Source organism: Fusarium keratoplasticum, chromosome 4 (assembly GCF_025433545.1).
Source record: "Fusarium keratoplasticum isolate Fu6.1 chromosome 4, whole genome shotgun sequence".
Taxonomy (NCBI): Eukaryota; Fungi; Ascomycota; class Sordariomycetes; order Hypocreales; family Nectriaceae; genus Fusarium; species Fusarium keratoplasticum.
In genome coordinates this window covers 1,354,147-1,367,215 of record NC_070532.1, presented here as the reverse complement: position 1 = coordinate 1,367,215, position 13,069 = coordinate 1,354,147, and the positions used below count along the sequence as shown (strand labels likewise).

General features: G+C 54.8%; 4 protein-coding genes across 4 annotated transcripts; 2 read left to right on the top strand and 2 right to left on the bottom strand.

Annotated features, from left to right (window-relative positions):
* Positions 1-221: 221 nt before the first annotated feature.
* On the bottom strand, positions 222-1,044 carry NCS57_00550300 (Ubiquinone biosynthesis protein; the record flags this gene model as incomplete). The annotated part of the gene is made up of 2 exons (XM_053055422.1): positions 222-554; positions 622-1,044. The coding sequence occupies 2 exons, from the start codon at positions 1,042-1,044 to the stop codon at positions 222-224; spliced, it is 756 nt and encodes a 251-aa protein (XP_052914377.1).
* Positions 1,045-6,381: 5,337 nt separating this feature from the next.
* Positions 6,382-8,341, top strand: NCS57_00550200 (uncharacterized protein; the record flags this gene model as incomplete). The annotated part of the gene is made up of 6 exons (XM_053055421.1): positions 6,382-6,842; positions 7,096-7,189; positions 7,246-7,392; positions 7,448-7,499; positions 7,568-8,001; positions 8,057-8,341. The coding sequence occupies 6 exons, from the start codon at positions 6,382-6,384 to the stop codon at positions 8,339-8,341; spliced, it is 1,473 nt and encodes a 490-aa protein (XP_052914376.1).
* A 2,396-nt stretch (positions 8,342-10,737) lies between these two features.
* NCS57_00550100 (CHRD domain-containing protein) lies at positions 10,738-11,381 on the top strand (the record flags this gene model as incomplete). The annotated part of the gene is made up of 2 exons (XM_053055420.1): positions 10,738-11,096; positions 11,156-11,381. 2 exons carry the CDS (start codon positions 10,738-10,740, stop codon positions 11,379-11,381), a joined length of 585 nt encoding a protein of 194 aa, XP_052914375.1.
* Positions 11,382-11,910: 529 nt separating this feature from the next.
* On the bottom strand, positions 11,911-12,509 carry NCS57_00550000 (Signal recognition particle subunit SRP14; the record flags this gene model as incomplete). The annotated part of the gene is made up of 3 exons (XM_053055419.1): positions 12,408-12,509; positions 12,241-12,319; positions 11,911-12,188 (listed from the first exon to the last, which is right to left on the bottom strand). The coding sequence occupies exons 1-3, from the start codon at positions 12,435-12,437 to the stop codon at positions 11,911-11,913; spliced, it is 387 nt and encodes a 128-aa protein (XP_052914374.1). The 5' UTR covers positions 12,438-12,509.
* Between the last annotated feature and the right edge of the window lie 560 nt (positions 12,510-13,069).

Sequence of the window (13,069 nt, the reverse complement as noted above, 5' to 3'; positions counted from 1 at the left end):
TTAGAAAGGGCATTAAAAAGGACGGCTCAGGCAATGGGGTGTTTTATAGTGATACCAGACGCAGGCGGGATGGGTATTTCGCGGATTGGACTTGATAGCATAGCGGGCGCTCGTCAAGACGTCAATGTTTGATGATGAATGCGGTTGTACATGGCTCATACACTATCATACAGGCGATTTTACGGTTTTCTCTCTTTTTACACAATGGACCCATATTGATCCTAGATGCGGACTCCCTTGCTCCTTAGCACGTTGACGCCCGCGTTGAATGTGAAGCCAGCCCACTGGCCAAAGGACCCGACGAGGCTGCCGAGTGACTTGACCTCGCCTAGCCTTCGCTGGAGGAATTGCCTCGTCTCGATGAAGTCGGGGGATCGGTCGTTGGTCATGAATAACTCGCTCGTGCTGTAAATCATGGAGAGGCTCGCGCGCTTCGAGTACCATGAGGGGTCGACGGCCTTGTCGCCAGACAGGAACCAGATCTCGTCCGAGAGCTTGGCAAGCTCCTTGAGGGAGGCGGGGACGTAGCTTGGCTGAGCCATGATGGCCAGGGCCTGCGAGTCAGTTGTGAGTATATATGTCATGTATAATTGCATGGTGTCTATTTCCAGATCGACCTACCTCTTGCCAACGATCCAAGACCTCCTTGTTGCCCATGAGTCGCTCCCATGTCAAAGCTTCCACCTTCGTCGCAATTCCAGACTGATCGTTTTCTGGGAAAAGCTCCTTGCTGCGGGCTGCCAGAGCCTCGCGCTGTGTAGCAAGGTGATATCGGATCAGGCCAAAGGCACCGTCGGGGATGACAGTGGCACTGATGTCGAGATAACCCGCGTCTCGAGCGCCGAGTCCGAGGGTCTTTTGGGAGAAGCCATACTCGGGAATGTGTTTGTACGCAGCAGAGAGAATGGCCTTTTCGGCATCGCCAAAAGTACCGGGAGGCGGCGGGTGGTCGTATGAGTGGAAGGGTCGCTGGGCGAGGCGCTGAGGGAGTCTCGAGGCGCGCAGGACCGAGGCCCTGGGGACGATTCGAGCGGACGCCGACATGGTGGTTACGGCCAGAGTCGATTACGGACACGGATCAATGGCTCCGAGGGAGCAATGGCGGCGTGGCGAGGGATCGGACGAGGTTCGGCGAGGCTGTGGATTGTCCGTTTTGGAGATTCTGCGAGTTTGATGCTGCCATTGTCTCGATGCGGTTTTCTCCAATAGCAGCGGCGGAAGGCTCGGGGTGGGGCGAGGCCGAGGAGCTCGGGCCAGACCCGGCTCTGCGGTGCTTCCATTCTCGGGGTCCGCATTTGCTTCCCGGACTCCGTAGGTACCTGACCAATGTACCTCCCACTTCAGACCCGGCGGCCGATTCCAGGCACCACATACAGTGCGCGTCTCGCTCCATCTTGCTTAGCTAGCACATGGTCTGTTGAGCGATGGATGAAAAGCCCCTCTGCTCAACATTTGCATGATCCAGGCCTGCTTGCTCCAGGAATCGCATGATGAGTCGAGGACCAGGAACCGTCGCGCTAACAGATAACTCCCCGAGGACTGCTGACGTTCTCTAACTCAACAAAGCCCGTGGCCCACGGATTGCGCTCTAAAATCGACGGCGCCCGCAGGCGTCATGGTGATGGCGGGGTCCATGTTGGTGTCGTGCTTACGGCCAAACTGTTGCGTTTCCATTCTCGCATTCCCAATGGTCGAGGAACCGTATGTACGGAGCCGGCTCTGGTCTGGTCTGGTCTGATATTCTTGTACGCGGAACACCATCGAGGCCCTCGTGTCCTCGGGCCGTGTCTTGCTGATATGCGGATGTGCATGTACCAGGGCCGTGGTCGATGAACCATGCCAGGTCCGCAACAGTCACGCCCACGGACCTGCGAAACTCTCTGACCTGCCCATCCTGCTCCTCCAGACGAAGGTCGCGGCATGACTATAAGTAGTTGCTCCACATCAACTGCTGCCAAAGGTCTGAGCGTCGTTAGACGCATCGTCCAGGATCCGCCGGCAACCTTGATGATCGGACTTGATTGAAGCGGGAGATGCAAGAATCACTGTGCTATCACAACAGTCGACAGAAATACTGACAGAGTCTCATTGCAAGAAACCTGATAAGCTGGGCTAGTGTTCATATCGTCTAGTCCTGGTGCGTAGTTAATATCTGCAATTCTCAAGGTCTGGTGCCATTTGTTAGTGGGATTTCGCGGTGCCAAGACCCAAGATCGAGAACCTTGATTGTCAAACGATATCTCGAGTCCGGGCATTGATCCGTGGTCCGGCCCAGTACGGAGCAGGCTTGGAACCAGCGATTGTCCCCCCCGGCAGGACCAGTTTCTGGCGTGCTAGCTGCAGTACGTAGAACCTGGCAATTCCGGTGCGCTCTGTTCCGGTAATGGAGGTCACATCGACGTGCATACGTACTGTGAGGTGCCCCGGCGTAGCCAGCAGAATTTGCCTTGCAAGGAGCAGCCTGTCTTGAAACCTGTCAATCCTCTTCCCCTCAACCTGCAGTGGCTTGAGCGTAGTCTATCTGCCCCTCAATATCAAATCTTGTACAGGAACATGTTGACAGGTTCTCATCCGCCATGCCATGTTTCCTACCTGCACCCCGTCCATACCTGGCCTAGAGCCTGTGATGAGACATGGGAACCTGTTCCGTGATCCGTTAAAGAGGGGTTAGACATGACCAAGCGGCGGGCCATTGGTTGGCTTCTTCCGCAATGTCGAGCGATGGCTGTCGTGTAACGGCGAGCTTTTTGTAACGGAATCAAGGTGAAGGGAACACAGGCCAATCATGCTGCTTGAACGGGAGCCCTTTCAGCTGTGCAGGCCGTGTCCGATTCGAGGCAAACGCAGACACAGTTTTGAAAGTGCTTGGTGGACTGTCCGGCCAGGTTCTTCCCTGGCCAGGGTCTCTTCTCCCCTGCAGTGTTCCAGTGCGGGCTTGATGCCAGTGATACCGAGGAAGCATGGGACATGGGACACATGGGTGAGTGCCTGGCAGGGATCTACTAGGTTAGCTGCCACCGCGGTAAAGTCGGGTCGGGGAGATGGATGGCAGAGGCTGAGTGCCAAAGAGACGATCTTTACCTGGTAATGTCGTCTGCAACGCGCCCGGTAAACGCATGGCTGGATTGACAATGCCATGCGAGCAGCTGGGCGATCCAAAAAGTGCCGTCTTGTGTGTGTGCGCGCGCGTGTGCGTACACGGACCTGCCATGGGATGCAGAGGGTGGGTTGCAAAGGAAGCATGCCAATGTACGAGGTGCGGGATGTGGATTCGAGCTGCAGATCCGGAGAGAATCAGAGTCGTCCAAGTTGAGGCGCCTTGACTCTTTGTTCCTGGCGCTTGTCAAAGCTGATTCGTGTTGGGTTGTCACCGTTGCAGGATATGAGCCGCTGTCACCGAGTTAATCGCCATCTAATAGCCATCTAAGGCAAAGGCTTGCCGGATGCTGAAACTTAGATGCAGCGTCAACCATAGATACTGAACTCGATGAGTTCAATGGCTTTGACTCTGGTACGTAGCACAAATATGTGTGTGAACCCTGAGCAGATGCGGACAAGGGGGTTTGCCTGCACTAATATCTGCCCGCTTTGAGCGCCTTGCAGTCATGGTCCACCGGGAAAGCCAAGGACCATTCCCTGGCTGGCGCAGTTGGTGTTGACGGTGTCCCGCGATCCAAGAGACAACCAACTGCCGTGTTCGTTCAGACGACATAGGCTTGTATTGCCTGAGAAAGATGCTAAAGTAGATGAATGGGTGCCAGTGAGAGAACGTGTTCATGTCAAAGGATATGTCCCGAGAAGGAAAAAGAGGCCTTCCTTGGCTGGGGGAAGTGAGCTGGTTACCCGTCCAGCTTATTGTGTAAGCGGCGTGAGAGGACTGTTTAGTCGCCAGCCTCACCTCATCATGAAAGCGGGCTTGCCTGGAATCACCACGGCTGGTCCATGTCATTTGAGGTCGAGCCCGAGCGAAGAATTGTGCAGAGTGATATTCAATGGATGGATGATGGGGATGGGATACGAAAGCAGGGCTGTTGGATGAGACTCAAGAAGGAAGCCAGCAGCCCTAGTGCAAGGCAAGTAACCAGGGTATGTGCCTTCCTTGTTGTCGAGTGGAAGTCACAGTCCGATGGGACTCAGCCTGAGGCCTAAACTTTATTGTAACGGGACTGTCAACCTTGATATTGGACATCAGAGTGAGATCTGTCAGTACCAGCATATGGAAATGGTGTTTCTACGTTCATGTCCGCAGTCTCACCATCCAATGCCGGTCGTGGTGGTACATCCGAGATACATGGATACCTCCTACTCTATGATATGAGTGTCTGAGTGCTAATAATGTCCGGTTATCATGCTCATGCCTGGTAAGCTCACAGTGGATCCCATCGCGTCCTTCCCCCTGGCTCCATCCCTGCGCCGCCTTCCCATTCGCCGCCTGGTTTCTTCCCATCTCATCAACGCGTTCTTTTCTTTTTTACGACCGCAGAGCCTGGGAAGTCAGCACCAAGCACACGGCCACCAGAGCCACGTTCGCCATCCCTCCACCGTCCTCGCCGTCCGTCTTACCGTTCCTCTCCCATCCCATCCATCCATCGCTCGCTCCAGCTGTCTGGATCTCGCCGACCCCCAAAAGGACACTGTACCAACGCCCCAGAGGTTGCGGGAGCCGACAAAAAAAAAACCAACCCCAAACCATCCATCCATCCCAGCGAGCGACCCGCGTGTTGCACGCCCAGCCCAGGTTTTTCAGCCAGCCAGCCTGGACCCAAGCAAGCCCACGCGTGTGCCGTGAATCACTCGGTGCTGCAGGCTGCTGCTTGCGTTTTATGCGACTGCTGCTGCTGCTGTCCTTTGGTTGACCGTGGACCCGTGGCTTGTTTTTGGTCTCGCCCGAGTTTTCTGCTGCCCCCATAGCTACCTAACCTGCCCGTCCGTCCCTCGCTGTCCTTACCACGACGTGGACACTGTCGACCCTCCGTCTCCGCTTACCTCCGCCGCAACCTACCTCTCTCAGAACCGGTCGCGCCCGTCGTTCGTCACCCGAACTCGCACCCGTCACTCACCCATAACGCGACAAGGAGACCACCCACCCCCAACCAAGTAGGAGGTTTCTGTCCTGTACGTCTGGACGTACACACACGCACGCACGCACGCAATAGAACACACAGTCACAATGGGTATGTTCGTTGGCTTTTTCTTGATCCCCCCCTCTGCCTGCCTTGTCTGCCTTTCCATCCATCCCGGCTCGCGACGCTGCTGCCACAAACGCGCGTCTGTCTGCGCCTGTCTAGCAACGTGTGTCGTCGTCGACGGCTTGATGCGCATCTGCACTTCTCCTCGGCCACGGCCTCTCGAGGCTGGGCGGCTTGAGCCTGCTGCGGTCGCCTTGCCTCAGCCTATCTCCCGAGCCTGAATTGAGCCCAATTCACCCCATGCCTGAGCTTCCTCACTCCCAAGCCTGAACACGACAGAGCTTACGCCTGACTTTGGGCCTGGCTGGTTGCTGCTGTGCTGTGTCTGTCTTGCTGCTTGCTGTATCTGCGCCTGCACCCGCACTCCTCGGAGTGTCTTCATCAATCAATGTGATACCACCTCTTGCTTGATGCAGCCTCGGAGCGTCCCCATTCCACTCCGACAAGCTCTTCCTGCCGCCTCTTCTTTTTCGCGTCGCCTTTCCTCATCCACTGCATTATCAAACCCCCCTTACGTGCATCACTCCGCCAAGGTCCACACCACGCTGCCACCACCCCTCCACTACAGCCCGAGTGCTCTGCCTTCTTCGACCAAGCTACCCTCACTCCCTGTTATTTCAACCATTCTCTCCTCTTCCTCGCCCTTTTCGCCGTTTGCGCGTCTTTCGCAGAGGTTCTATCCTTTCTTCGGTTTCTTCAATTCTAACGCTCACCTTTCAACAGCTGACACAGGAGATACCTACCGGCCCGTGAGTAAACCTACTATTCCTTAAGCTTCCCTTCCGCTACCTTATCTTCCCGCTTTGCACCTGTCTCTTCCCGCTGGAGCTGCGCGCAAACGCTGTCTTCCCGTTGCCGAGCAAGTGCGGTCCCCCGCGCGATTGCACCACGGCCTCTCGCTGCTTCTGGTCTGGGGCTGCCTGGGCTGGGCTCCCCGCTTCGCACGGGAACCCAGATCGCTCCTCTCGATATCTGAGGCAAGCTCTCGGTCGGCTCCGCTCATCCGAGATCGGCCTTCGCGCGACGCGCTTCTCTTTCTTGTGCTGTCATTATTGCGTGCGCAAATCATCTTCTCTGCAAGAGTCCTGCTGCCGCTGTTGCTCTTTCCCCCCGCGTTCGCAGACGGTGATTCACAGACGTTTTGCGCGCGCAGCCTTGTTTTACCCGAGACAGCCATACCCCTCTTCTTTCAATGCTCCAACACGGCCAACCTGCCTCAACGCAATCCAGCTTTGGCATGGAATCGCCTCATTTCGTCCCTGCTCCTACTGACACTCATCAGCGCGAGAGGTCACGATCTCCTCGCAGACGTTCCAGAAGCCCCGAACGGACACACCGACGCCGGTCCTACTCCCCCCGCAGCCGATCAGCCAGCCGGGACGATTATCGACGAAACCGTGATCGCTCGCCCATGACTAGCACAGGCGCCCCAGGCGGAGGACCAAGTGCAGGATACAGTGGACAGGCTCCCCATCGATCATACGAGGAACGAGCCGCAGCTCGAGAACAAATGATGAACAACATTCGCGAATCCTCCCAGCAGGACCGCCGAGTCTACGTCGGCAACCTTTCGTACGATGTCAAGTGGCACCATCTGAAGGACTTCATGAGACAGGGTGAGGCTTTCAATGCCGCGGATCGCCGGTGGAAAACGTGGGACTGACGAGATGGCCATCTAGCTGGAGAGGTGCTCTTTGCCGACGTGCTATTGCTTCCAAACGGAATGTCGAAGGTGGGCTTCATCGCGTAGTCTTTTTTTTGGTTGGCTTTCCTTTGTGGTTTTCTCCCTCTTAGCCTTTATGGATGGTTGGGTTGACGGGTTGGGACGCTGTCCTGGGTTGATTGTAGGGATGCGGGTAAGTCTCATCGTTCCCCGGCAGCTCCGGACTGTGCTAACAATTGTCAGAATTGTGGAATATGCTACACGGGAGCAAGCCCAACAGGCTGTTGCCCAACTGAGCAACCAGAACCTCATGGGTCGCCTAGTCTACGTGCGTGAAGTAAGTGTCGACATTCTCGATGCGAAGATGATATGAAGCTGACAATGAGGCCCAAGGACCGTGAGGCTGAGCCTCGGTTTATCGGAGCAACTGGCGGCAACCGCGGCGGCTTCGGCGGTGGCATGCCTGGCGGCGGCGGATTCAACCCCGGATACGGCGGCGGTGCGCCTGGCGGCGGCGGTCGTCAGATCTACGTGGCCAACGTTTGTTCCTCCCCAATTCTAGCGCGGCCCGTGAATGATTGTTGACTCCATATAGCTTCCCTTCAATGTAGGCTGGCAAGATCTCAAGGACCTCTTCCGACAAGCTGGTATGTGCCCCGTTGCTTCCACATTTGGGTCCATTACGTGCTGGGCTCGTAGTCTAACCTTTGTCTAGCTCGAAATGGTGCCGTGATTCGCGCCGACGTCCACATTGGACCTGACGGCCGTCCCAAGGGATCCGGCATTGTTGTTTTCGAGAGCCCCGACGATGCTCGCAACGCCATTCAGCAATTCAACGGCTACGACTGGCAGGGCCGAGTCCTTGAGGTTCGCGAGGACCGATATGCCGGCAGCGGTCCTGGCATGGGCTTCGGCGGCCGTGGCGGCTATGGCGGAATGCGAGGTGGATTTGGCGGAGGCTTTGGTGGTCGTGGAGGATTTGGCGGGGGCCGTGGAGGCTTCGGCGGCGGCTTCGGCGGCCGAGGTGGCTTCGGTGGCGGCGCAGGCGGTCCCGGCTTTGAGCCCCCTGCCAGCTCCGTCCCTCCTAACCCCTTCACTGACTTCGCTACTACTGGTACTGAACGCAGTGAGACCATCTATGTCCGCAACGTAAGGCTACCATTCGATCATCACCTGGATTGGTCACCTCGCTAACTTGACATAGCTACCCTGGTCGACTAGCAACGACGATTTGGTTGAGCTCTTCACCACCATCGGCAAGGTGGAGCAGGCCGAGATACAGTATGAGCCCAGTGGCCGTTCCCGCGGCACTGGTGTTGTCCGCTTCGACACTGCCGAGACGGCCGAGACAGCCATCGCCAAGTTCCAGGGCTACCAGTATGGTGGCCGTCCCCTGAACCTCAGCTTCGTCAAGTACCTAAACCAGGGCGGTAACGATGTCATGGACACGGACCCGCATGGAGGCTTGACCCAGGATCAGATCATGTAAGAGGGCGGTGGTGCATGTCCACCGGAACTGGGCGTCGGGCGGCTATGGCGCTCCCAAGCGATGACGGTTGAACATTTCTTTTCCGGCAGAGGTGACAGTCGTCTCCCTTTGCTTCGTTGCTTCTCTACTGGAATCGTTCTTTCTTTTGGTCCCATTTCTTTTTTTTCACGCTGGCAACAAAAGTTGGAGGTTCTCGACGCCAGGGTCTTTGCGTACGGATACGCGGTCGAACTCTACCTCGAGGATGGATCGACTCTTTTAATATGTTGAGGGACAACTGGCGAGGAGGTTTAAGGGATTCACTCACTGAACAGCACGACCGATTTGACCCCTCCTCGAAACGTTGACGACGGCGCCAGCGGCATCCAGGAAGCAGGGGTTGTTCTGTTCGTTGAGTGAATCGAAGGGGCGACACCTTGGGGCGGAGCCCTCACAGATGGTCCTACCCTACCTAGAATGTAACTCGAGTAACTATCTGATGGTATTCAAGAATGATGGCAGGTGGTTTTGGTGAAAGGGGAGAGCGTAGGATATGTGCGGACGTGCGTAGCATCTCGGGGCGCATGGCAGTTTGTCGGGCCGGGTGAGCGATTCTAGTGAAGGTTGTGCATGTCCATCATGGCTGGACGATGATTGCCGGCGTTGAGGAGTAATCTGGCCTTGTCTTTGTGCACTATAAGTAACGAGGACGAGTATGGCGACTGGTGAAGGTCATGGCCTCGGCGTTGATAGTAATGACGACGGTGAACATTTTCATCTTTTGAATGAGAGGTTGATGCTCCACGCAGCGTATCATGAAGTGCTTTGGGGCCATGTGCAAAAGGGTAGATGCATTCAGTATGACGCAACTCGGTCCTATCATGAGGCGCTGTCTGTGGGCTTGCGCAAGTGCGCCCTGCTGCATCTGGTGACCTTGTGAAGGGTGATTATTTCCAGTCGAATAGGAGGAGGATGCCATAGAAGCTTACTTGTTCTCAGAACCAAACTCAATTCCGCCGAATGGCTGTCAAGCATATGCCAGTGAAAGTTGATATCTTGATGGCATCCATGGCTGTTGGAACTGCATCTGAGATGAGAGGCGGTCACTCATCGGGCATCAACGAGAAGAACATCTGGGAGCCATGAGAACTCCCATCATCAGACAGGACGTTTTGGGAAACGGGGTATCGAGATCGACAAGTGAATCAGCCAAGATAGGCGGGAAGGAACATGATCACTGAGGCCAACAGCTCAGAAGAGGCCGAAGAGGTTCGGAGCAGTGATCAAGCTCAACGGCCAAGTATGAACGCTTGGTAAGCGGCAATGAGTGTTTGTTTCGCACGGCAACTCTCTCTGGCATATCTACCGTGGAGAGCCCCTCGAGTACCAAGCCGGATGCAAGAGTTGCCGTCCCCCTCACGGCCGTCGATCGACATCTGCCAAGAACTTTGGCTTGCCCGATTTCATTCCTCCACTTGGACGACCAGACAGACTTGCCGACTAATAAGGCAATCCCACACGTCCTGGTTTGACAAGCGGGCCACGCGGCAGCAGGGAAAACGTCCAATGGCAAACTGCCGTGGTCTTGATCAAGACCTAATTAAGCTTCGAAATAAGCTTGTCTTAAGGTGGCTGTCCCGCCTCGGGACCTCGCACATCCGCAGCGTCCCCCTACCTACGCCAAGACAGAGATCGACTTGCAATGTTTTAGTGCTTTCCTCTGCCTCGTACCCAAGAGCCAGACTTGCGGAAGTATGCGCCGCCGTGCAAGGGCGTTGGCTGGGCTGACGGAGGTGGTTGACGCCAAGGATAGCCTTGTCTTGTTCTACGTCGGGAGCCGTATCCTTTCGCAACATCAACATTCTTCTTCTTCCGTGGCAGTCTTGAGGAGAAAGAAGCAGGATCCTCGGGATATGGACGCTAGCGGTGGCTGTGAGTATCTGCTAGCTCCAATACCAAGACGCTTGTGAAAGTCAGGGAGGTGCCCGTGATGGTGTTTTTGGTGAGTGTCTCTTCTGCAAAGGGGCGGTATAGCAATACTGTTTCCGATGATAGAATGAATGCCTGCGGGAGAGAGATGATGGTAGCGCAGCTTGCGCAGGTGGATTATCGGTCTTGGCGTTGCTCGCAGTTCGGAATCTCTTCCTCTGGCTCTGTATGGTTGGAGATGTGGATTGAAGGCTTGCTTTTGGGGTTCAGCATAGTCCTGGACTAAGATTGCGATGACGTTTGTTGAACGGTTGCTTTGATGCCGTTCGTATACTTCAGAGGTGTTGTTAGTATCTATATAAGAGGTGTAAACTGACTTCAATCGTTCTCTCATCCTCATCAAGCATCAGCTCTCAGTCCAAGATCACTACAACAACACAACCTCCTACTCATTCTTCTAATCAAGCCAATCACTCCACCAAGACAAGATGAAGTTCTCCCTCCTCACCGTCGCCCTCGCCACTCTGGCAACCGCTTCACCCATGCCAGAGAATGAGCAGCACGAGAAGCGAATCCTCGGCCTCTTCAAGCCCAAGCCCGCTGTCCCATTCACCTTTACCTCGACTTGGGAGGTCAAGGCCACTCCTGGAGAGGTCGTTGACAGCGAGAACAAGTTCACCGGCGGCTTGGCCAACAGCTGGGGTCTCTTCAAGTTCGGCATCAACTCGCAGGAGGATATCATCTGCTACAACATCACCCTCTATGGGTTCCGCGGAGAGTACCAGTCTCCTGCCAACACGGCCACCCACATCCACGAAGCCGCCAGGGGCAAGTCAGGCCCTCCTCGGTAAGTCTACACGGCACCCTTCACAGAACTGAGAGAAACTAACATGGCATGCGTTCTAGCATCGCCTTCCCCAACCCCGTCGGCGACGGCGGCTGCCGCACCTCGATCGGCTGCCTCCAGGGCCCGTTCCGCACAGGAGTCATCCAGAACGGCAAGGATACTGGCGAGGGATTCACGCTCAAGCAGATCGAGAAGAACCCTACCATGTTCTTTGCCGACACGCACTCCAGCCTTGCTGTTCCTGGAGCTTTCCGAGGACAGCTCAACTCTGGCCGCCGCTCCTAGAGCTCTGCTCCCTGGCACACACTTGTAATTTCTAATGAGGGAATGGGGTCACAGACGTCTTGTTTTGTTGTGCTGGCGTAGCCTTTACCTGTTACATTATCTTAATCCATGTCAATGGTGCGCATACATTCTCTTCCAATTTGCTCTATCCAACGTAGCTGGGAACAGTTGCTATGATGATTGTTCTTTGTCAGGGTTCCCAGATTGGCCATTTAAAGTGAAGGGAGAAGATTAGGAATTTTGCCTCTAGCAGCGGGAAAGGCGAGCGATCATGGTAGAACATCTTTTGGTAATATGACTGCTCCATGATACATCTGGGAAAGGCCTCTGTGTGTTAATGGTGCTGCCATGCCCCTGGAGGGCTGCTTTCGCATTCTAGTGAGGTTAATTCACTCATGCATTGTAGAAGACTGCATATGAAGTGATTTGGTGGTTGAGGGGGTATCGCACATGATTTCATTAGTCCATGGCATAGCATTTAACCCTTATTCCCTTGGTACGGTGACTTCTCCTTTCAAAAACCTCAAGTTTAGGCTGCAGCCTTCTTCTTCTTTGCCTTTGCCTTCTTCTTGCTCCGGTCCCTGGGCTTCAAGGCTGTCATGCCCGCCTTGCACACGTCCGCGTACCGCACGTAAAATGCCTCCAGGTCCTCGGGATTCACGACAGTCGTGAGCTTGATCTTCTTGGCGCGCTCCTTCTTCCCCTTGGCGTTGGTTGCCCGGATGATGAGAGGGAGAGGCTTCCCGGGGTGCAGGTCTGGTGAGGGCTCCCCCTCCGAGGGAGCGGGGATGTCTTGACCGTAGGTCACTGGCCAAGGTTCAGCAGGCATATCTGAAGCTCATCTTTGAAAGTCACTTACGGCGTTTCTGGCTCAGGACGACGGTGCCATGATCGCTGCCCTTGCGGTGGTCAAAAAGCTCAGCCAACTTGGCGAAGAACTGTCATGTGTCGTCAGAATCAATTCCTCCTTGGAGCACTGCGCAGCTAGCCTGAGCGAGTCTGCAGCCATGGGATAAAATTTCATACCTCATCATGGCTAATGCGAGGTTCGGCCATGGTAAAGAGAAGTGAGCCGTGACCAACAAATGATAGTGAAGAGTGAATGTTGAACGACGTTGATGAGTTTCGGCCTTGTGCCCCACCATACACTCACCACGCACCTGAGGTTGTGTGGTGCACTGTGCCAAACAGGAGTAACATGGAAAATATGCACCGCTGTCGCCACCAAACATGGTATCCAAGACCCACTGATTCCCTCTTCTCGGTACCACTTCGGCAAAGGCCAAATGCTTCTCATAGATATCTTTCTCACACGATGTTATTGTGTTATTGAAGCTTGGGAATGAGTTTTAGCTAACTTGCTGCCATGTTATTGATGTTCTCCTACTCTGAAGACCACCGCCATAGGGCCTTTTGAGGTAACACCCTTGAGAAAAGAAGGACTCATGAACTTAACTATGCGGGTCAAGACAAAACCGAGAATTGACAATCTTTGTATATCAAATAATTCTCTCAATATAGAGCATCTAATACATTATTTTATAATGTTTGGTGTAAAATGTCTGCTCATATAACAATATTTAACAAGAGGTAGACGTGTTGTGCTATTCTCGTGTCTCTTCTGCAGTCCTTGACCCGGCTGCCAACATTGGTGTTGTAGTTGGTCCTGCGTTGGGCGCCCCACCTCA